We start from the raw sequence: 23389 nt of genomic DNA on the forward strand, positions 1-23389 counted from the left end.
CTAGTTTTGTATCGGCAGCATAAAAGCTTTCAAGGCTATGCGCCGCCATGTTGAAGTGGGGAACGAATTTTACAACAATCCTTGGTTTAAAGCATGAAACTTTTTTTCTGGAGATTATTAAAGGACTTCGAGTCACTGTTTATTGGTGCGGGTGTTAAACGGAGGCGCAAGTGTGTGAGCCAGAGCCAGTTAGTTGTTTATGGACAACAGTGGAAATTCCAGGGCATCCCTCATTGTCGCGATAATGCACTTTGATAGTGTTTACTGTTATTAACTTTATATGCTTGCCCCGGTGGGTTTGACTGCTTGGCTTCCGTTTACATTCTTTCAGATCACATTCCTTCCTCTGTAAACTGATTATGGGGCCCCGTGTGAATGAAAGATTTTAAATTGCGGTTAGCAGAATATGGACGAAGGAGTGTTTCTCGTTAAGGCCTCAAAAGTAAAGTATAGCTTTAGATAATAAACGCAGAAGAATTAAATCGGTGGGTGGGCGGTGTCTACTTTAGCCTTTGGGTTTTGCCGCACCTATCATTTTGTATGATGTATCCTATGTTATGTTAACGATGGTTTTATAGCTCACTAAACACCCGTACAGGTATTCAGGCGCTCTTTCTGCAAATGTGTGACGTCAGCTCTAAGAGGGCTTACTCGAGGACCTAAGCTTCTTGCGAAAGTCCAGCTGTTTAAAAAAAAAAAAAAAAATTCCAGTGTTTGACCGTTTGAGGTTTTTTTTTATATTTCTTTTTCACTTTTATTCTACAATATCAACCAAAAATCTTCAGAGCAGTGGGGCAAGTACTGGTCCTACGTCCCCTGGATGGAAGCAGCTCCTCACCGGGGTCCCACTAGTACCACTCACCCACCGTGTAGAGCATTTTCCATGCTGTGACCCATCCAATCAAGGCTTTGAATGTTTGACTCGATGGTTTTCACTTACAAAGAATTATAAATGCAATACATTGGTGCTTTTATTGCACAAAATGCAGTGGTATAAAAAGTAATATTTCAAAGTGAACCTATGAAATATGGAAAATATTTCATTTGTTCCCTGTGAACTATAGATTTCATGATCACCCAAATCACTGCAAAGATTGCAAGAGCTGTGCTGCATGGAGGGCTAGATTATTCAACAAGGGTATATACATTAGGCTGCAAAAAATGGAAATATTACAGTACAGTCTCTGGTGGGTTCTTGCGTCCATTTGCGCCAGAAACAATTTTTCTTTTGTGAAATTTGAAATTATTTGACATATTCGGTGCAGGCTGAAGCCATTGAATTGCATAAATCCACTGTCTGGCTCCACTCCCCATTGAATTATTCTTATTCTAATCAGTGGCCATTGTTAGGTGCTCTTTGAATAAAGCAAATGCAAAAAGAACTATTGATGGACAGAATGCAGAACAAATCAAATCATTCACACCCAGTCAAGAGATCTGGGTTAAATCCATCATTCTTTTGCTCATCATGCCACCCCAGTTTAGACCTGGCCATATGCAAATCAGTCTTGACCCTGTGCCTCATGGGAATAGTCCAGCCCGAACTGCCAAGCCAGGTCCTCTCTGGATCGGAAACAAGCATCCTAGGACCGGTTTCGGGGTTTCACCCCTCTTCAGCCCGTGCTCTCCATGTCACTGGAATCAAGCTATCCTGGCTGAAGAGGGGTGAAACTCCGAAACTGGTCCTAGGATGCTTGTTCCAGTCCAGGGAGGACCTGGCTTGGCAGTTCAGGCTGGACTGTTCCCATGAAGCATAGGGTCAAGACTGATTTGCATATGGCTGGGTTCAAACTGGAATGGCATGGTGAGCAAAACAACTATGGATTTAGGCCCAGATCTCTGTACTGGGGTGAATGTATGACATTGATCTGCATTCTGTCCATCAACTGTTATTTGTGCTTTGCATAAAGCAGCCATTTCAATCTAACTATTTTCAAACTAAACATTAACGTGAAAATGCATATAACCCATGTATTATAATCTTATATTGCCATCTAAGGGTTCTGGTAACGTACACAGACCTCTCATCCATCGGGCCTTGTGGTGTATGAACCCTTGAATAGCAATATTGGACTGTATTAAGCAGTTACCCGTTATGTGTGTATATTATCTGAAAAAACACAATTTTCTATAGTTTATAGTTGAAGATTTATATAGCGCAGCTTTTCGCCCGTGAGGGTTTCCAGGCTCTGTCCATGGGCACGGGGAGATTAAGTAATATGCCCAGAATCACAGGCTGTTGCGCCGAGCTCTGGCCACTGCGCCACATCCTCTCTGCTATGAGTAGGGGAGAGAGGCGTGCCTTTGTGAAGGCAGGGTTAGTGGTGTACCCTGTTAAATCAGGGTAAGCGATGTGCCCACATAAGTGCAGAGTGAACATAGTGCAACTTTGTGATCGCAAGGGGTGTTGATTATACCCATATGAATGCAGTTTTAAAGGCCTGCTTGTGTGAGCGGTGTGTCTGTCAGAACAAGGCGAGCATTGTTCTCATCCCTGCGCAGGGTGAACGGTGTACCTGTGTGAATGCAGGGAAGCGGGTGTGCCTGTAGAAGTGCAGGAAGAAAAGTGTGGCTGTCGACTGCTGGGTTAGCACCATGCCTCAGAGGGCAGAGTGAGGTATGTGCCATTGTCAGTGCAGGGTGGGAGAGGTGCGAGTGCAGGGTGGGTTGTGTGTCTGTGTGGGAGGAGGTTGAAAGGTGCGCCTCTGTGAAGGCATGGTGAGTGGTGTGCCCATGTCAGTGCAATGCAAGCTTTGTATTGTTTTGCAAATCTAACACAGCAGTTACTGCCCCTACCTGGGACGCTTAAGTCCATCTCTTAGAAAGCATAAGGGTCATGCCCAAGGCTCTGAATGTGCGGGTGAAAAATGGCCAGCCTTCATACCCCCCCCCCCTCCCCCCCAGCCCATTGAAACTGTTTATTGAGGCACAGATGTTATTGATATCCATGCTAAGACCACCTACATATAGATACACACATTTCAGCAACCTTATGTTAGAGTACGGAGGCATTACAAAGGAACCCAAATTCAAGGATTTCTTCAGCACACTCAACACGACTGCATATTGGCCATGCTATTTGTTATGCTATTATCACCTAAATCTCATTCATTGCCATCGCCACCCAATTGGTTTGCAATCCTATTATACGCCATGGAAGATGACGGGTTCCGCCTTCTATAGACGGCCCTGGAGTTTGCTCAAAAAAGCCTATGCCACGTGCATTGATCCAAAGAACTATCCTCGACACATAAGTGCTTACATTTAAAGGGTCGAGTCTCCCAGGCAGGAGAGATGCAGAGAATACATCCTCGTTCTCCTACGCATGTACACCACAAAGCGTAGGCTGAGAGCCCCTGGGTGAGAAAACGGGAAGTTCACAGAAGTGTACTTTGTCAGCTGAACAACTGTGGGAGCAAACCCGCACCCCTAAAATTGAACACCCAGAAATTTTACATCATATGGCTCTTCTACACAATGAATTGCGCTTCAAGGCAACGCCCCAAATATCAATTAGTAGATGAAAACAGTTCAATTAATTAATGGGGCACACTCAGTAAGTGAGTTCGAGATCAATAAAAATTACCAGATTTATGTAAAAAAAAAGAAAAAATCTAAATAAGCGATAGAGTCGATGCCATGAAGGCTCTCAAATGCAAAGTTATAAAGAATATGTAAAAATTAAAAAAAATAGTCTAAATGGGCAGCAAAACCCTAAGAAAATCGGGCAGCATAAGAAAATCTTATGGCTCACCCCCAAAATCGAGGGGTTTCTTGTATGCAATTCTTGCCTATAAAAGTAGAGAATCTGCAGGATCACTGGTGTGAGTGAAAGTATACTTCCTTTAGCAAACTCATAAGTGCCTTTTCATTTCTAAAAATAAAAAAAAAACTAATTCAGTACCCTTTATGATAATCTCATCTGGAAATGTTCAAACAAATATGAAACATTTAGACAATAAGACTTTCTCCCAGTGAACAGACTAGTGATGCAGCTGAAGAGACCTTGACAAACGTGACGAGTTATAGAGAACAGGGAAAATGTAATCAAAAGCAGTATAATCATAACTGTGGATATGCACGAGGGAAAAAGGTGGGAGTTGGAGATGGCATCCATTTGGTCTAAAGAGGGGTTTTGCAAGAAACACATTAATAAACACTAATTGTGGGAAGTACCATTGATAGAAAACAGCATAATGGCGCCTAGGCGAACTGCAACTCAAAACATGCACAAGCTATAACTATTTGGGCATCAGGCTTTCGGAAGGGGCAAAACCAACAGTCCATCTGAAACACCTAAGAAGTAAGGGAGCTGGCATTATTTACAGTCTGAGACGTCTAAACCAGCGTCTTCACAGTCCAACAGCAGAACCTGTTCTGAAAGTTCTAAGAGCTAAACTTATTCCATCTTTGAACTATGGTCACCTGGCTTTTTCTGGTGCCTACAATAAGCTCCTCATGAACCTTCAAATTTCTGCCTCCAAGAAGGTTCTGGCTCTCCCATCACAGGCCAGGAGAGCCAGAGGAACTCACACATCCGGATAACACTGCCTCAGGGGATATATTAAAATATTATATTAGCACGTTGGTTGCACCTCCATCTTCTCTGAAAGCGCAAATTTAAAACTATCTTTGAAGAGGAAGGCTCTCCCTGGCCGGTCCAGTTGGCAGCAGCTGTAAGTCTACTCGAAATAGAAGTCCAACATCTGCACAATCAGGATATTCCGGTTACAGCCTGGAAAAAGACGGAGAACATACAGGTCAAGAGAATATCCTTTGAAAGGGACCTGGAAAACTTACACCATCAACCCAACCTTTTCTCACTGGATGCCTCTTCTATCCCGGGAAAACCGCAGCCCTACTTTGAGCCAGCTCTGTCAGCTCCGGCCCATAAAAGAATCACTTATATGAGACTTCTAGCACTGCCCATTGTGGACTTTAATCCTTCTTGGGCCCGGCAAGACAATCTAGTCGCCTGTCGTCTCTGCAGTTACTACCAAGAATCTTGGCTCCCTCTGTTGTGTTGCTGCCCAAAGTTAGCCAGTGAGCGGCACCGCCTGGTACTTCCAATTTGCAGGTCTCACGGCCTTGGTCGATGCAGTGAAGCGTCAGACTTGTGCTTCTCTGCTAACACAGTGCAAATCCTGGCCCGACTAGGGAAATTCATTGATGCACTTCGAGCCGCACTGATACAAAACATTAAAGGCACAAGAAGTTCTCAGTCGACCATCGAACAAGAGTGACTATGATTACACATCTCCCAAAAGTTCTATGCACCAGCACTTTAGTTTCAGCTTGGATAATAGTTTTTAAGGTTTTATTTCATGCTTAGCTTTTTAGCAAACCCTGTGAGTTGTAACTTTTTTTTTACTTTTCTCATTGATAGTAAACTGTAATGATAGCATATTGTAACGATTTTAATTCATTGAACAATAAAGTGTGATACCAGACATTAACAAACACATTTCTACATATCATCTGAAATTAGTTTCAATTGAAATTGTCATTTCAGAATAGATATAAAAATATTATTCATTATTATTAATGCACAAAATAGATCCCCCCCCCCCCACAAAAAAAACCAATCTGACACAACCAATTAATAAACGCAAAAATCACCCACTCAAGAATACCAGAAGAGCACTCGCATCACAAGTTTCCCCCTTGCGTCACAACAGCACCATCCATACTTTGCCTCAAAATCGCACCTTGTGCGTGCAGGGTGATGAGGAGCATGCGTGTAAAAGTGCGATCTGACCAGTGTCAGAGGTGTGCTTGTATGAGTGCAGGATGCAGCACATCAAAGCCAAACCTATTCGCATTGCAAATGCTTGTTAGTCTGGTTTTGCACTGCATTGCAAGCGTTCCTTTTCACCGTGGTTCCACTGGGTGGCACTGTCGTACCTTGTTTTGCTCGTAAAGGTTGCCCTTTTCGTTTCCGCATGACTGGAAGCATTCCTTTATGAAGTTTATAGAGATGGTCTTATCGTTCTTTTAGTTCTGCCAGTAAATTTCATATGACCCTCTATGCTTACATTTTTAAATTAGTGTTTCCTTGCAATTAGCCTTGTGCATATACATGAGAAGCTTTTGGACGTGAGGTAATCTGCTACTTTGAGGGGAATTTGGTTCACCGGCCATTAAACAAGCTAAATGTTATATTTGTTTTTAAAAATGGCTTTATTGAATCCACATTTGTGTTCCCGAAACCTGCCAAAAGTGTTCTAATGAATCGGCACCTGGGGGTTAATACGTGATGTGATATAAGGCTATTTTGATTTCCAAACGCGTTTTCATTAAAAGAGGCAGGGTTTAATAAAGCTTTATCCCGTGACAAAAAAAATGTTCCTCCATATCTTTAATTAATTGGAGGATCTAATTCTTATTAGCGTATCCCCTCATCGGCATCCATGGCAGGATTTTTTGGGAAGTGAAGATGTTTAATGCTTTGCAGAATGTGTTTCCTCTTATGAATTTTGCGTTTCCAAACTGCTGTGTTATCTTGGAGGAAGTGGAAAAGTAGCAGCTTGCTTTTTTATGAGAAATATGCTCCTGGAAGACCTTGCCTTCTGCTGTATTTTGATTTCCAGTACACGAGATCCAGATGGTTTCTACAGCATTGTGTGTGCGCGTTAGTTACCCTGTTACCGGTGTCTCATAACATCTAATAATGTTATTTGGCTTACCCAGCACAACGTCTCTTACGGTGGGACACGTTATGCTGGGACTCCAACCCGACACACTTAGTGCACTGTGACGAGCCCGTATAGCACACCTGAATCCTGTAGTACCCATTTGTAACTGGTCAACTGCATTTTCCACCAGTGTTAACTCTGCTGCAGAAGGCAGCATATTGCTTGCCTGCCACTGTCTGATGCCATCCTCTCTCTTCCCGTCTGCAGGTCACAGTAAAATCAGAAGGGCCCGAGTGGAACATTCTGCGTGATGACTTCATGATGGGAGCGTCCATGAAGGACTGGGACAAAAAGAGCGATGATGACGGCGACGCCGAACAGGAGCATACCAATGCCCATGATGAGGGCGACAGTGATTCCGACCGATAACCTCGCGGAAGGGAGAGCCCCCTCCCCCCTACTTCCTTGGCTCTTGGGATGGTCTCCATTCTGTGAATGGGTGACACATTCGTGGTCTCGCCCTGGGGACCCTGTTCTTATAATTTTTTTTTTTTAAACTAAGCTCTATTGAGCTTTAATCTGAAAATATTTTCCGAAGTGCTTAATTTTGTGCATTTTTCCAACACACATTGTCCAGTCAAAACGGCGGCACCTGCCCAACAAAATGTGGATTTGGCCCAAGGTCATTAAAAGTTTTTGCGTTAGCATGAGTTACCGCGCGCGGTACGCCATAGTTTCTGAACACTGCGCCTGCACCTTTGAACAGCTATAGTAATTAACTGCCGGCACAGCTCAGAAAATGTATGAAACGCAGCGACTTTATGGGTCCTATTTAATGGCTTCCAGCTGTTTGACATGCACAGGGAGTTTCTTGCAGGTGCATTAGAGACATTTCAAGCCTAAATGTACGTTGTCCCACAGTACTCGGTCGGTGAAATGTGCGTCAGCTAATTTGCTCATTAAAAATAAAATTGTTATAACTGCTTACAGTAAACGAGCATGAATGGCAAGCTATGTTCTACATAGTTAAATGCTCACGTGTTATAATATCCTAATTGCATATAAATATGATTTCATGTTGATGTATCCTGAAACCCCTGCAGTAACAGCTGCGGTAAAATATGATTGAAGTCAAAGGGGCCGTAGAGTTTGTGTGATGTGCGTGCCAGCGCGTCAGCCAGGAAGGCGGATCAGTGGTGAAGGGCAGTATTTCTAACCAATTAAGCTCTTAGTTAGTGTGATTGCTTCATTTGAGTGACAGCTGCAGAGTGAGACCCTCAGTCTCCACCCCCTCAACAACACACTTGATCCTAGGCCAAGGAGAGAGAGGACATAAAGGGGGAAAGTAGGTCACACCCAGTGGTCGAAGTGGGGGGAAAGAAGTTGGGGAACTGTGGGCAGACAATCAGAGGGCAGGGATAACCTGTGGTTTGGATCAGTGGGTGGAGTCAGGTGTGGCAGAAAGAGCAAAATATCCAAATTTTTAGTATTTGTTTCCCATCTCACTAACCCGTTACAGCTTATTACGTTATTTAATTTAACCAATGGATACACATGTTTATTTAAGGTATTGACATTAAAATACGTCCACAAAGTGGGATACGTTTCCAATCATTGAAAGACCCAAATATCCTTAAAAGTGGAATCGCAAGCCATTTGTCTCCCAGCCATGGAGTTTATGTCATCAGCACCCCCCCCCCCCCTCCCTTTTTCCACAAGAGCAGTTCGAACACGAATGGCAAAATATCCTATTTTGCTAATGTTTTCTACATAATTATGGCTCTGCCATATTTACCACATAATACATCTGCTGCATAATCTGACTATTTTAACTAATAAATTGTTTATAGCTCAAACGGATCCAAAGTTGATTACGAATGTGACTTGTGCTGCTGTGAAGTGGAGGGCCTTTTGCCAAGGTTGACTGGTCACTTTTCTCACTGCTGCTGTACCAGTTGTATGTTCCACTGGTACTAATAAGGAAAAATCTTTGCAGAGACTGTTAGCATGTGTAAAAATGTCAAAATAATAATGAATCAGAAAATTTACAGCACCACTAATGCCAGTGTAGGGTGTCAGAGCACTTTACATCACACATATTACACCGCGACAATCAATCGTACGTGTTCAAATCACTGTATAGGGCATGTGACATAAGACAAAAGACTACAAGGTGTAGGAGTCACATGACAACCATACTACTAGGCAGCATCGTTTAATAGTGATTGGTCTGGAGAAAAACAAACTCAGAATGTAAAATGTAATGCCATGGTTGGGGGTTCTCTTTAATGATCAGAACTGATTTCTACCCAAATGAACCCTTTTTTGCAACATTAGGATAATCAAAGACTATGGAAAAAACCATAACGCTCTAATGTATACCTTGCAGTTTGAATGCAGCTCTTGCATGACAGTTAAGAGCTCACTGTCCTATGTTAGGATATTAACAATTTAACTGCAAGTGACAATAGGGTCTCTTTGACAAATAATCCACTGACCTATTTACATTATGTGCACTTTGTGATCTGCATAGTACATGTTCTTTGCAGCAGGCACATTAACCCTCTGCGCTTCCTTTCCATGAGTCAAAACTTCCACTAAACAAAGCACCATCTCTCTCTACTAAGAACATTAATCACTGGAGTTATCATGACATTTTTATTGTTGCCTAAAATTGTTGGAGGCCAGGAAGAAGGCAGCAAGTGCTTTTAAAAAAAACATATACTTACACACACGACGCCCCTACCTGAAGTCAGCGCCCCGGAGCGGTCACACTGCCCTAGAGCCACCCTGCTCAAGGGTCCTGTGACCTCAGTGACAGTCACTATCACTATATTTTGTGCTGCTTCATAGGCCTGCCTGCAAGACTGAAGGTGAACTTCATGGATTGTGGCGGACAGGTCTTCAAGGTTAACCCACACTTGCCACTGCTAGGATCTACCTGCTGGTGCTAAGACACCAAGGCTTCTAAAGTCTTGCGGTGCCTTCTAAGGTCTAGCATGGGAATGTGCTCCCTCAGTAGAGTGGTCTGGTGGACTGGTCATGAAGGATGAACCTGGTTCCCCAGTTCCACATTCAGCAGCTCTGACCATAGTGCCACATCCTCTCCTCTACTGAGCACCATACTGCCCCACTGCGAGAAACTTGGACTGCACTGACCCGCTATAAACACATAGATGTGACTCAATTCAAATTACGCACTAGACAAGAGCAATATGCTGCCTAAAAAGAAATAAAAAACATCCTAGAAAAAGCAAACCCTCATATGCAATGCAAGATTAAGTCAATCATGTGAAATGTAAGCAGGAACACCATGGTTACCTTTTTCCTTTTACACTCATTATTCAGAAATTAGTGAGTGCTTTTGCCTGAAAAGTTAAATCCGTGACTACAGGGCCCAAAAGGGACCCGGTTCAATGCCCATTGCTTATATCCCTACAACACATAAGCAGTATGGTTTTAAAAGACCACATTCGTGAACACAGAGCTGCTGTGCACATTTTGTTTTCCAATTCACACATCAAGCAGGTATTTCAGTACCTCCAGGAACGGTGGACTTTCCCACCCAGGGAAAACAATGTTGTTCAAAGAGACGAGAAAACAAAAGCAGCGCTTACTGGCAAACACTGTAAAGTGGCGCTAATGTGTTTGGTGTGCCACCTTGCAACCACTCTCTCTTGCTTAGTTATTTATTTATTTTTAATATTTGGAATGTTTTATTTGTCTCCACCCCGAGGCTGCACTTTGAAATTGAAAATTTTCAAAAAAAAGACAACGTTTCCAGCAGAACTGTTTTTCTTTTTTGGATCCATTTCACAAGGGAGAAAATGAACGAAAGAAGGTAATACCGGTTTCTTGAAGTCTCGGTTTTCACTAAACTAAATGAGGAGGAGCGAGACAAAAAGAAAGGGAAGAGGGGGACAAAGAGTGGGGGCGGCAGCTGGCAGCAGCAGGAGAACTGGACACTGTCCTTGTCTTCTCCGGGCACGAAGGAAAAGACTGAGTCCTTTTGCTTCTCTGTCCGTTCCACCCGTCCCCAAAAGCCGAGACTTGACTATCGGCCTTGGCGATTTCTGCCGTCCGGGTGGCATGTTTAAAAGAAGAAAGTAGGGGAACGGAATCTATGAAATTGGAGGAGTAGGGGCACGCCGTGCCCTGACGATCTCGCCACTTCAACCACTGGTCACACCCATGGGGCAGGATCCCCCCCCCCAGCCAGCTCTGATTCAATGAGACATATGGGTGAATTTGGGAATAAATGACGTTAACCTATTACATTATTATGAAAATGGCATCTGAGTAGGAGAGAAGCCTAACGTTTTCATGTACTATTTAGTTCTTTCCAAAATACATTTTTTCAGCCTCACCCCGCTGCTGCGATACATATTGCACAGAACAGTCATTATTTGTGTACTCACTTGACATTGGGTCTGTAAGCTCGATCAACCTGCTAGCGCTTACATTTCAGAGCTTGACCACGCCTATGCTGGCGATGCATTGAAAATCAATTCCACCATATTTGACACACGTGTCATAATGCGCTGATTGGGTTGTCGGCTTGCCTAGAGGCCAACATGTTCTTTTATATATACAGTCATCCCTTTATATTAACTTTCAAGCTCTTATTATTAATATGCTTGTCATTTAAAGGGGGACATCCAAATTTGCAAATGGGAAAAGTAGGGAAAACAATTATTTTGCGTGACATGCGGTGTTTATCAATGAGGCTGTGTGTTATTTTACAAATCCGTTTCAAAATTCATTCATGGTAGTCTCACAGCCTTCAGTTATTATTCGTAATTCACATGCATAGCCTTATAATAGGAATTATTTGTAATATCCTCTGATTAAATCCCCCCCATTGTCTACTCCAAAAGTCTTACTTCCTGGATCACACAATACCAATGCACCTCTTTTGGTTTATGGAATCAGCCCACACATTTGGATCATAGGAACATGTGTGTAGCCCAGAGTTGCACAAAATGGATAACATCTGTAAACTTTTTTTCAATGTATGTACTTCACCAAAATCAAAAAACTAATTCCTCTTCTAAGATAGCACAAGGGATTAACCTGTGCAAGTCCATATAAAAAAACAGCTAAACTCCAGGCAGCTCTTCAGCTTCTGCCCCACTCTCATCACTAACTCTTAGTCCCGAGCTTCCACATTGTCCCGTACTTGTTCTTCAAACAGCATTTACAGAAGAAATACCTGATGGGCGGTACCAGTTTAGCCTGCTCTAAGCCCCTAAATTAGCAGAGGTCTTGACAGGTCTTTTGGCCAACTCTTAAAACAGCTGGGCTTAAACCTTAGACCATGGCAAATATTTGATTTTCCACTTTGGTATATTACAGTTTCAGGGATTATAGGCAGATAGTCTAGAATGGTAAAGTGGGAAAGACATGCAGCCAGTGTAAATGTGCATTTGAATCAGCTCATTACATAAGATTGTATGAGGCTTCCATTAAACAAAGCGATTATCTTATTGTACCCATAGGGAGTTCCAAGACTTTTTTTTTTTAACTAAGGGCTAACTGCGACACTGTGTATGATAGTTTAATTCATACAAAGACAATGTATTTTCTTTTTGGTAAACACATTAGGAGTATGTACATCCATTGAAGAGATATTAACGTGAGTTAAAGTAAAGTTATTTAAAAAAGGTTACCTATTTTATTCTATTTGTATTTACTATTTAGGTATGTGAATGTCAATGTTTTAGATGTTTGTTATGTTTATACAAATCAGCAATAAACTATAAACAGATTGGAAATAAAGCAGCTAAGAAGTTCATCAGGATTAGGCCATTGACCCAGCCATCATTGACTGCCATACTTAAGATGTACAGTGTGGATACAAGTGAACTGATCATGCTAACCCTCCCGGACCTGACATCACATTTAGAATAGGATAAAGATAAGAACGCCATTATGGGTTGTTTGGTCTACTTTGCCAAGAAAGACTAAAATCTAACCAAGACCAAGTTTTTGCAACTCCAGAGAAAGAGAGATTTCTGTGGTCCTTTCCTTTGTCAACCCAAATCCAGATGGAGGCTCTACACTTCTCTAATGCCTGAAGGAGATCCTTCAGAAAAGAAAGAAGATATATTGGGAGGGTTTACTAAAAAAGACTAACCAATACATGGAGATGTTATGATCCACAACAATTTATTAGCTCTTTACAAATAAAAGCTTGTGTTGGAGAGATTTGTCTTCTGCAGATGCTAACGTCATCACTTGTCAACAGGAGGGCCACATAGTGCTTCCATCTTAAGATCTGACGTGTTTGAGTCCTGGATGAGGTTGTCTTCTAGTGGTAATTACAGTTTATTATCCGTTTTCAGTAACACTTGTGCACAGGGATGGTTTAAAAGTAGCTCTTATTTTATTGGATCAGAATATTTGATTGTAATCTGTGTTTTTTTACTAAATGTTTTATTAGGTTTGTTACTATAGCTATTTTAAAACAGTAGTCTAATTATTTTGTCCAAAGAATGAAAGCTTCGTTACTATGTAAAGGAAAGAAAATCTTCAAGTTTATCATTACCTTGAAAAGCCTCCAAATATTTTAATACTGCAGGAAATGTTGTATTTTTGGAGGTATGGGATAACTAATTGGTTACACAAGAATATTAAACAGTGCAGTTTTTTTTAAGGTAGACAATAGACATTATGTATCTGTACAAAGATTTGCGTAGGACTTTGCCATTTTTCAGGTGTTGCTGTATTTGCCCATCTTATTGGTTGTTATCTAGTTGAAAACTTAGATGGCATGTTGTAACATTTCTGTGCTATGGCGGGATGGGTTTGTGGATATTAAGCCAACTGAAAGGATTGTTTTGGCTTTTGGTGACTCGGGACGCATGCAATTTGTTTTGCCTTTTTGATTGTTTTGAAATTTTACTTTAAGGACTATAATGTCACAGAAATTGCAAAATGTCCTACCCAAATGGGTATTTTCATTGCTTAATTTGAACCGTGGTTGTACGTGGTGGGAACTGGCAGCCTTTTTGGGGACTGGAACATTTTTTTCATCATCGGTCTATGACCCAGTGCAAGAGAGAGAAAGGGATTAAGATGTCAAAACCGAATTACAGGGATAAAAACAAGGATGAAAAAATCTGGAAGGGTCAGGTGATGTGTGTATTGGCGTAATAAAGTGGCATCAGCTCGAATCAAGACTGGTCAGTTATAATGTTCTTAATTCTAATGTATTGCTTCTTTCATTTCCTTTAACCTGCATTCTAGAAAGACATGCATACATTAACTGATGTTGTAAACATGTGTGTATTTGCAAGTATGCACCCGTTCGTGGAGATCGGATCGCTTCTGCTGCGGCAGTTCCTGTCAGATCTTCATTGAAGGAGGACACACTCCCGTGGGTGCTGCACAGATGAATTCATCTACTTAAGGATACCTCTTACGCCTCTGCTATTCGTCATTTTTGGTATCTTTACATTTGGCAACGACTGGAGCAGTCACATACCAGTTTTTGTGCTTTTTGCTACTTTGAATGTTTTCGGCATACCTCCTTGGAGTTCGGAGATCTCCATTCTCTGCTGTGGATTCATCTTCTCCTCTTTCCGCTATCTCCAGGATTTGTGGAGATTCACCTGCACCGAAGATTTCCTTGGGACAGATTTCCATGTGCACTTCAAGCAGCAGCAGTTTTAGACTGCCTCAAGCTTCCTCGCGACCGCCTGTACTGCATAGCAGTGTCCTTTGACTTGAACTCTGCTTTTGAAATGCAGACAATGAAGTGACGTCATCCTGCAACTCGTGTTTGGACGGCCATCTTGGTTTGGTTGGTTTAACTTAAAGCGCAAGCATTTTCAACACTCTGTTCAAGGAATATATGTATTACCGTAAGATTATTAAATCTGACCTCAGCAATATTTATTTGGAAAAGTTTACAAGCATTGCCTGTTTGGCATATTTGTTAACAAGAAATTTTGGTAAGACATTTATTTGATTTTTCAGCGTGGGTAATTCTCAACAGGTGGTTCATTTGTGTACATTTTTGCAGAGTCCAGGTAAACCAAAAACACCTTGGAGAATTTTGCTCCTTTAAAAACTTTGTAGTTGCTATTGGTGCTGTGAACTATTCTCCAAGAAGGAAATTAGCCCTCGTATTTCGTTATTTAGGTTTGTAGGGGCAACAAATGTTTGACAATCTCCCAGTGCTAATTCCACCTGCAGGAGATGGTGATGGTTGGAATGTTTATTCAGAGGCTGTGCAAAGACTAAACACTTTAAAAAAAATGTTTTAGAACAACCTAGCGTCATGCTAGAAGGATTCAATTTCATGAAAAGGAAACAGGATCCGATGAGTCAGTTGAAGAGTATGTTTCAGCTTTAAGGAATTTAGCAGCGAACTGTAACAAAGGAGCTGCATTAGATGGATACATCAGAGACCAGTTTGTTCACAGCTGCAACTCAAAGAAAATACAAGAACGCATCTTAAGTTGCAGAGATCCATTGCTTTGTGAGGTTATTGACATGGCCAAAAGTATAGAAAGAGCCATAGTTTCCTCCAAATACATTTCTTATGACACATCTATATCTTTTATCAATGCAATTCATGATGATGACTCAATGCTGTATCAGTTAAAAAGAAAGGTTTTAAGTCCTTTCACAAAAAGCTGCTAGTATGTGTTGCAGATGTGGCTCATGTGAACACTTAAACAGGCCTACATGTCCTGCCTTAGGCAAGAAATGTGTCAAAAGTCACAAAATTGGTAACTTCCAATCTGTGTGTTGGAAGAAAAGCGTTATTCATGTTAGTAATGTTCAAACATTTGAGCGTAATCATGTAAGTAGTTGCGCTCAAGATGATTGATTACAAGTAGAATTTCAAAAGTTAATATTAGCCGTTTCAGGAATTACTGGTCTTCAAGATCAAAAGGTTACGGTTTTGTTTTGTCAAGTTACCGTTGGTAGCATTGACATTGAAATGATGTTCGATTCTGGAGCTCCAGTAACCATAATTTCTGACCAACTTTACATATAAGTTTGGGCTTTCAATGCTGTTCTACAGCAAACTGATGTAATTCCCAAAGCTTATGGTGACAAAGAGATTAACATGTTGAGTTATTTTTGGGAATATGTGGCTTGTTTGGGCAAACATGTATACAATGAGGTTTTTGTGGCCATCAAAGGCAAGAACATCGTGGGTTGGCATGATTTAGCCAAATGGCCCTTAAACTTGTGCCTGGTGCTGATAATCCACTATAGTTGAATGATGTAAGTGTGGCAATGGTGTCTAACCCAGAGGATGAAAATTATTTGCAAACGTTTTAGTGGCATATCCTCAAGAATTTGATAACAAAATTGGAAAAATTACTAAGTATCAGCACTTTATCAAGTTAACCCATTTCTTGAAGTGTGAGAAATTATCTTAAAAACTGTTGGACAAATTGGTGTGTGAAGGTGTCACTGAAAATACTGGCTCTTCTGAATGGGTCAGCCACATTGTTGTAGGGTGTAAGAGGAATGTGGACATTTGCTTATGTGTAGACTTGCACACATTAAACAAAAACATCCTAGTGGATTGCCATCCGTTACCCAAAATTCAAGACTTATTAGCTGATATTGGTGGTTTTAACTATTATTCCTTTTAGATCTGTGATCTGCATATCGTTAAATTCTGCTAACACCCCAGTCCACAGATGTTACAACTTTTGTGACTCCATTTGGAGCATATACGTTTTTGAGATTGCCTTTTGGTCTGGCCTCCGCAGTCAACATATTCCAGAAGTTCATGGACCACTTGCTTGAAGGAATCGCTGGAGTCCAAGCATATCCGGATAATGTGTTAATATTCTCAAACAATAGTGGAACATTTGTCCACGCTGGAAAAAGTTTTTAATGAGGTTGGTGTCACACTGAGTCTGGACAAATGTACATTTTTCAGAGATAGTCTTGACTATATAGGTCATAATATTTCTTCTTGTGGCATAAAACCAAAGATTTCCTTGACACAAGCAATTGCAGAAGTACCAATTCTTAAAGATGGACATATTAAAATCCGTTTTGGGTATGACTGAATATTACTCAAGGTTTGTACCTGGCTATGCCCAGGTAGTGCAGCCATTACGCTCATTGCTCAAGAAAGGTAGCTTATTTACTTGGCTCAAAGACTTAGATGTTGCATTCCTGAGAAATCACAAATGTAATTGTCAATGCTCCTGTTCTGTCATCCTTTACCCTATGTCAGAAATGTTGAACAGTTGACGCCAGTCAACATGGCCTAGGTGCTGTATTATCTCAATGGGTATGGGGCGAGGAAAAAACTATTGGTTATTCATCAAGATCACTTAATGCAGAAAACCACTGTAGCATATAAGAGGGAGGTACTGGCTTGTACATGGTCAGTAGAGACATTTAAGACACTTCTTTGGGGCACTAAGTTTGACATCTATACAGACCATAAACCCTTAATTCACCTGTTGAATGGCAATGGTACAGGAAAAGCTTCTGCCAGTTTGGTTTACATTTTATCCCACCTGCATGAATTCAGCTTTGTGATTAAATACATTGCTGGTGGCTGAACCGTTAGAAATATTGCCTTTCAAGATTACCTTTACATCACACTTCTGATGATGGAATACATGATGAAGTTGAATGTAGTTGCTACTGTTGAGGATATTTCTGAATATCATGGGGTTTTCTCCTATAAGGATTGGATGGATGAGTTTGATAAATTCTGTAAGCTGCTCAAAATATGGTACTAAATGGATGGCCTAAAGAACTATCTCTTCCTGCATCCGTGAAAATCTTTCACTCAAGTTTTAATTGAGTTGTCTATAGTTGAAGATATACTTGTACGGGCTGATCTCTGCATTCCCCCTGTTGCGTTACGCAATAAAAGTATCCATGCTGCGTATGAGGGTCACCTAGGAGTTGGGGGGCTTGTAGGAAACTTAAAGAACATTTTTGGTGGCTTGCCATGGACAGGGATGTTTCGCTTTTGGTCAATGATTGCGAACCGTGTCTTCTTTCTGGCAAACATTGGAAAACTGTGAAAACACCTTTACATGTGGTCCAAGTTAGCTTTAGATTTTGCTGGTCCCTTGGATCTATTACCCAGCAGTAAGAAATACATTATGGTCTTGGTCCATTACTACTACGAATGGTTAGAGTTTGAGTTTGTTTCTTCTCCCATTACATTGTATGTGCTAACATTTTCATCTAGATTATTTTACTCGGAAATAAGTCCCAAGGAGTTGTTCACAGACAATGGCACTCATTTTGTATCAAATAAAATGAAAGATTTTCTTGCTTCATATGAAGTCTAACATCTCAGAGTTGCATTGTATTCTCCTTCTTCAAATAGCCTTGTGGAAAGGATGAATAGGTTTGAGAATGAGGAGTTACAAGCGTCATTAGGCTGCAATGAAGTTGTTTAGGATTTTTTCCGTAGAAAGATCTGGGCATACGTAACCACCCCACACTCCACCACTGTAATTTCTCCCTTTCAGTTACTAAAAAAGAGAGATCCCAGGGGGAAAGATTTTCCAGACCAGTTAAAAGAGTTAAGTAATAAAAGTAATTCATGTGTGTCTTGCTCTGATAAACAAAAAATAAAGAACACTATTATAGCAGGCCAAAAGGTACAGAAGAAATATTTTGACACCAAGCATAAAATGAGACATCAAGAATTTTTAGTAGGTGATTGGATAATGGTAAAAAAAAAAACAAGAGTTGAAAAATGCTTCAAAATACTCCCTTCCGGTTCAGGTATTTAAGGTTTCCAACGGTTCTTTGTTTTTGCATAAAAAGGGGTGGTGGAGCAGAAGAAGAGCAATTGTCAAGTTGTCTCATGAACTAGCAATAAGATCTTGACCGGTATAAAACATTCTGAGCTTGAATCAGGATAATTTTCATTTTTTGGATGATAAGTTACCCAGTGGCGAGAGATCAGTTCTTGGGTTCAGTTTGGACTCAACATGTAGGAATGCTAATTTTGATAATATTCAAGAACATCGAGATAGTTATTATTCATCACAGTGATATGATACATGAGGTGCAAGATGACCCTGCTAACAAGACAATTACTCCTGATGATGTCAGGGTATCACGTAATTGCTCTTTGCTTGCTTGGTTTCAAGATTTTTATGTTTTAGTGTCATTTGTGTAAATAGGGAGAAGATGTAGTGTTCTTAATTCTTAAGTATGGCCCGTGGCAGTGCTACCGTTCGTTGAGATCGGATCGCTTCTGCTGCGGCAGTTTCTGTCTTGATCGTAGGAAACGCACACCCATGGGTGCTGTACAGATGAATTAATCTACTTAAAAATACCTCTTCCGCCTCTGCTATTCGTCATTTTGGCTATCTTAACATCAGCCTTGGTATTTGGTAGCCCAGGCATGTAGCAGTGACATTTGAAATGTCATAAGAAAATCTTTTGGGACCCTATACGTTTTTGCAGAAGCCCTTTTGTATTCCTTTCTGATCTTCAGCGAGCCCAACAACTTTCTTATCCCCTGCTGTTGTGATTTTCATTTGATATGTCTTAAAGGAAATCTTTCCATTTTGCTTTTGATAAGCCTGTAGATCTAGTAATGTAAATAGTTTTTAGTTTTATTTTGGAAGCCTCTTTTTGTTAATTGTGGGATCATTTTTAGGTCCAGCCTAGAGCAGCGCATGCGCTGCTACTCGACTTTTAGTAAGGGGCTTTTCAAAGTGCTAAACTGTGGCCTAGAGCTTGCGTGCATGTGCGCAGGCACACGCTTACGAGCAGAGGTGCCGTATGGCTTTCCTCCCTCGTCATGGGTCATCAGCTTTCAAGATACGAGAGCTTTCTTTCACATTCCTGAAGTGGATAGCTTCCTTGTTGCTCTTTGTTACTACAACTGTCCACAAGGTGGTGGTGTTCCCACATTGTATATGGAAGCTACTTAATATAGACAACATAGAAGTTAATACGGCACAGTGTTGCTTCCTGGCCAGTATTGGATCCACACGGCTGGTGTTTGTATGTCACGACCCTTTAAAACAAACACAGGAAAATACGCAGATGGCACTAGTTTTTCCAATTTCAAGCATGAATTGGAATTTGCACAAACAAAAAAAAATGTCACAGCATAGGTATTTTAGAGAGGCAGAAATACATTGATAAAATAAAATGCATAGAATTTTAGTCGAGCAGCGGCTTTCCTCCCTCGTTTCTAAGTTGTTTCCAGAAACAGTTTGGGGTATTTCCATGGCAACGCGGCCATAGCTGGGCCTTTACTCGCTTATGAAATGTCATCAATTAGTTTCAAATAAGACATTTCTTGTCTCTCACAGGAGTCGCGTTTCAAAAGCCTGGCATGCTCAGACTTTGAAATCCCCATTTACACCTTATGTCCGTCTCCTCTTACCATACGCAGAGACTAACAACACTACAGACTGGCCGAAACAACACAACACTTCCACGCCTGAAGGAGACAAGCAACCCTCGCTCCCGTAGGGAGAGGGGATTCTTCATTAAGCGCTTTGGAACCAGACCCTTCGCAAGGAAACTACCATTATTTGACTAAATGCGGCTAAAGCTCCCGAGCGTAAACTGCTTTGTGTGAGAAAAATGCAGAGTTCTAGAGAATCTTAACATTGCAGGACATGTGCGGAGCTGTCAAATAAATGAGCCCTTTGAATATCTTTTTCAAGTCCGCTTCTGGGATGCCGGCAGCCCTTTTCAATCCCGGCTGCCATGCACGGATCTCACCCTTGTCTCCTTGAATCCAGGGAACGGAGTGACGCAAAGCAGCCTTCTGAAGCCTGTTGTGACCCACAAAACCCGAATCTCTTTTCTTTTCGGTTATTTCAGCTGTGTGGAATGTCCACCTCGTCGACAGGTGCTGATGGCAGGTGTTAGACGGCGACCTCAGAGGAGCCTGGAAGGGGTCCTGACTACCCTGAGACCCACCCTCAAAGTATCGTAGCCGGGCACTGGCGGGAGACTCCCCAGGGGGAGGAATCTCGTATCTAGGATCGTACTTCTGGCACCACACGACACAGAGTGACCACACCGGGTATTCTGAGAAAACAATCTTTATCAAGTAGGTTATCACTGCAAATATGTACAAGGTGAGCATGGGCTCAAGAGTCTCGGAAGGGGTAGGGGGTAGCGGGACAGTCTCTGGTCAAGGTTCAAAGCAGGGACGTATCCGGCGCACAGCTCACAATCCTCGAGCTGGGGGATACGATGTTGTAGTCGGGGTCCGGCGGGACCGTGAGAGTCTGTTGGAGCCGCGAGTCACTCAGCGGGCTCAGGTACGGGTTCGGAGGTCTTACGAGTTTCAAGGCGCCGCGAGTCACTCAGCAGGCTCAGGTACAAGTTCGGAGGTCTTACGAGTTTCAAGGAGCCGCGAGTCACTCAGCAGGGCTCAGGTACAAGTTCGGAGGTCTTACGATCTTCAGGGAGCCGCGAGTCACTCAGCAGGGCTCAGGTACAAGTTCGGAGGTCTTACGATCTTCAGGGAGCCGCGAGTCACTCAGCAGGGCTCAGGAGGGTCCAAGTTCCAGGAGCCGCGACCACGTTGGCAGGCTCTCGTTGTTCCAGCGTCGAATCTGCCGGACAGACCCAGAGCACCCCTTGTTATAGGTCGACCCCTCTTTGATGTCCGGAGTCTGTGCAGGCAGGGGTCTTGTCACCTGGGGGTCGCTTGTCGGGATTTCCTGCTATTGTCTTTTGATCCTTTCAGGGCCGGGCCGGGAGGAGTCCCAGACACCCAGCAGGCACGGAGCCAGCCCTCAGGGAGGCCGGAGGGCCGATCGAAACCCATCGTCCCAGGGGAGTTCAGAGGTGCGATAGAAACTGCTCCTCCCTCTCTCATCCCCTGGAAGCGTGATGTCCTCCAGCCGGAGTGGCGCCTCTAGGCCCGGGTCGCGCTGGGGCCGGGCGGCCATCTTGGTGCATGAAGTGGGCACGCGGGCCCGGGGTGGCCGAAGGGAGAGAGGCCATGGACGGGGATGTCCGGGTCGGTGCGTGTGTCCTGGTGGGGAGGTTCGGCTGGGCCGTGGGCTTGGGCTGCAGGTACCAGGTTTCGGTGGTGCGGGGGCACGGAGGGCCATCCTACGAGGCCGGGTCCAACAGCAGGGCTTTCATTCCATAGCGAAGTCACCCGGTTATTGAGTGAGGGCACCGACTGGGGAAGTTCATTCTGACATATTAATTGAAGGATGTTTCAGTTTTGCTCTTTTTCAACAAGTTATGTGTGCCTTTCTGTCAGTCTAATATGCTTGACTCTATCCATTAATGCCTTCACCAACATAGTGCCTAGAAGGACCCATTTCTTGCTTTGTGCGCCTGCGTTTAAAACGCTTGTGTGCCTAGCATGATACTTTTCTATGGCCAGTCAGGGTCACTTAAATAATCTACAGAGCTGTTATACTTTGGTGCATAGAATTACATAATTTTATAGCGTCCGTTTAATTGTTTACAGCATTATTGGCATTCCTATCTTCCATCTTACCTTTAAGGGTGAATCAGTATTAAGGGTTAAACAACCTTTGGGTATCAACCTGACAAACTTAATTTTTAAAGCTAAACTGTTTGTTTTCATCAGAAATGAACTGTTTTTCTATATGTGGAGTGTTTGCTCTCTGAGAGCACAGCCTTTCTTGGGAGACCCGAAAAGAGCTCCCAGGATGTGGAAAGAGCAAAGGGGATTTACTATAGAGTGCTACTCGCTGAAAAGCGCTTAGACGCCTCATCAGGGGTAGTAAGCACTATATAAATACAACTTCAATCACAATTACTATTAGTGCCGCAGGCCTCTTACACAGTTTGTTACTGCACCTAAGTGCATTCCAAGTATTTCTCTGGTGCTTTATCTTTACCAGGTCGATCTAATGAGCGCTATTTAGATGTAGGATAATGCCTATAGACCTGTCCTTTTATGCTGAAACCCGAGTAAGTATACAAGTGCTTGCCGAACTTGCGCCTCATCATTTCCTGCCCATCACCTGTATTTCTAAAAGAAAAAAGATTGTTTTGCCTCTACATTTATTCACAGTAGTCCCTGTTGATGTTCCGGCGCTTCCCCGCAATTTGCCTTTCAAACTCACGGAATGTGTCATCTACTCTGCTTCGGGGGGGGAGCGGGCATGTATGCATAGCCTTGTCCATAAACCTTGTACCTTATAAGTGTTTAGCCATGCAACAATTGATGTTGTTGCACCAACAATATTGTGCTGCATAACTAAATACTTATAAAGTCCCAAAAGCGAGACCTATTGGCAATGCCAATGCTTGTTTCCTTTGGTGGCCTGTTCAGTTTCATCATTTGTAAAGACAAAAAGCATTCAAGATTCATCAGCCCTAGACTTATACATGTGCTGATTTGACTTTTATGACACTGCATTTTATGCATAGTTTAGTTATGTTTTCAACCTCTTCCTAGAATACTAAAATTTGTAGGTGACTTAATCTGGCACAAGTGCACCACCATGTTGGAAATCTGATATTCACTGGTTCTGGTTTACTCTTCTAACTATAACTCGCACCCTGTCATTCATTGCTTATGACCTCACATATTATCACTCACAATGTGTTAGCGTTTAAAAAACAAGAGACAAGAGTGTGAGTTGCGTGTCCACACAGTAAGAGGTGCAAGGCCTGGTTTAATGTAAGTACATGTTGAAGAAGCAAGTTATGTGTAGATATATATTTCTCCAGTATTTAGGGTGTCTTTCATAGATTCACATGCCTGAATCATTCCCCGTCGTCGGAGTGGGTGTTCTGCGGTACATAAAAAAGCAATAATTATG

The 23389-nt window shown here is 42.3% G+C and overlaps 1 protein-coding gene across 1 annotated transcript in view; it reads left to right on the plus strand.

Moving 5' to 3' along the window:
* Nucleotides 1–8491, plus strand: part of RRP15 (ribosomal RNA processing 15 homolog) — a 167564-nt gene extending 159073 nt beyond the window's left edge. The window contains exon 5 of the mRNA XM_085612936.1: nt 6903–8491. Within this exon, the coding sequence (XP_085469062.1) occupies nt 6903–7064 (162 nt within the window). The 3' untranslated portion in view covers nt 7065–8491. The remainder of the gene's footprint in view (nt 1–6902) is intronic.
* The last annotated feature ends 14898 nt before the right edge of the window (nt 8492–23389 follow it).

Source organism: Triturus cristatus, chromosome 6 (genome assembly GCF_964204655.1).
Source record: "Triturus cristatus chromosome 6, aTriCri1.1, whole genome shotgun sequence".
NCBI classification, from domain to species: Eukaryota; Metazoa; Chordata; class Amphibia; order Caudata; family Salamandridae; genus Triturus; species Triturus cristatus.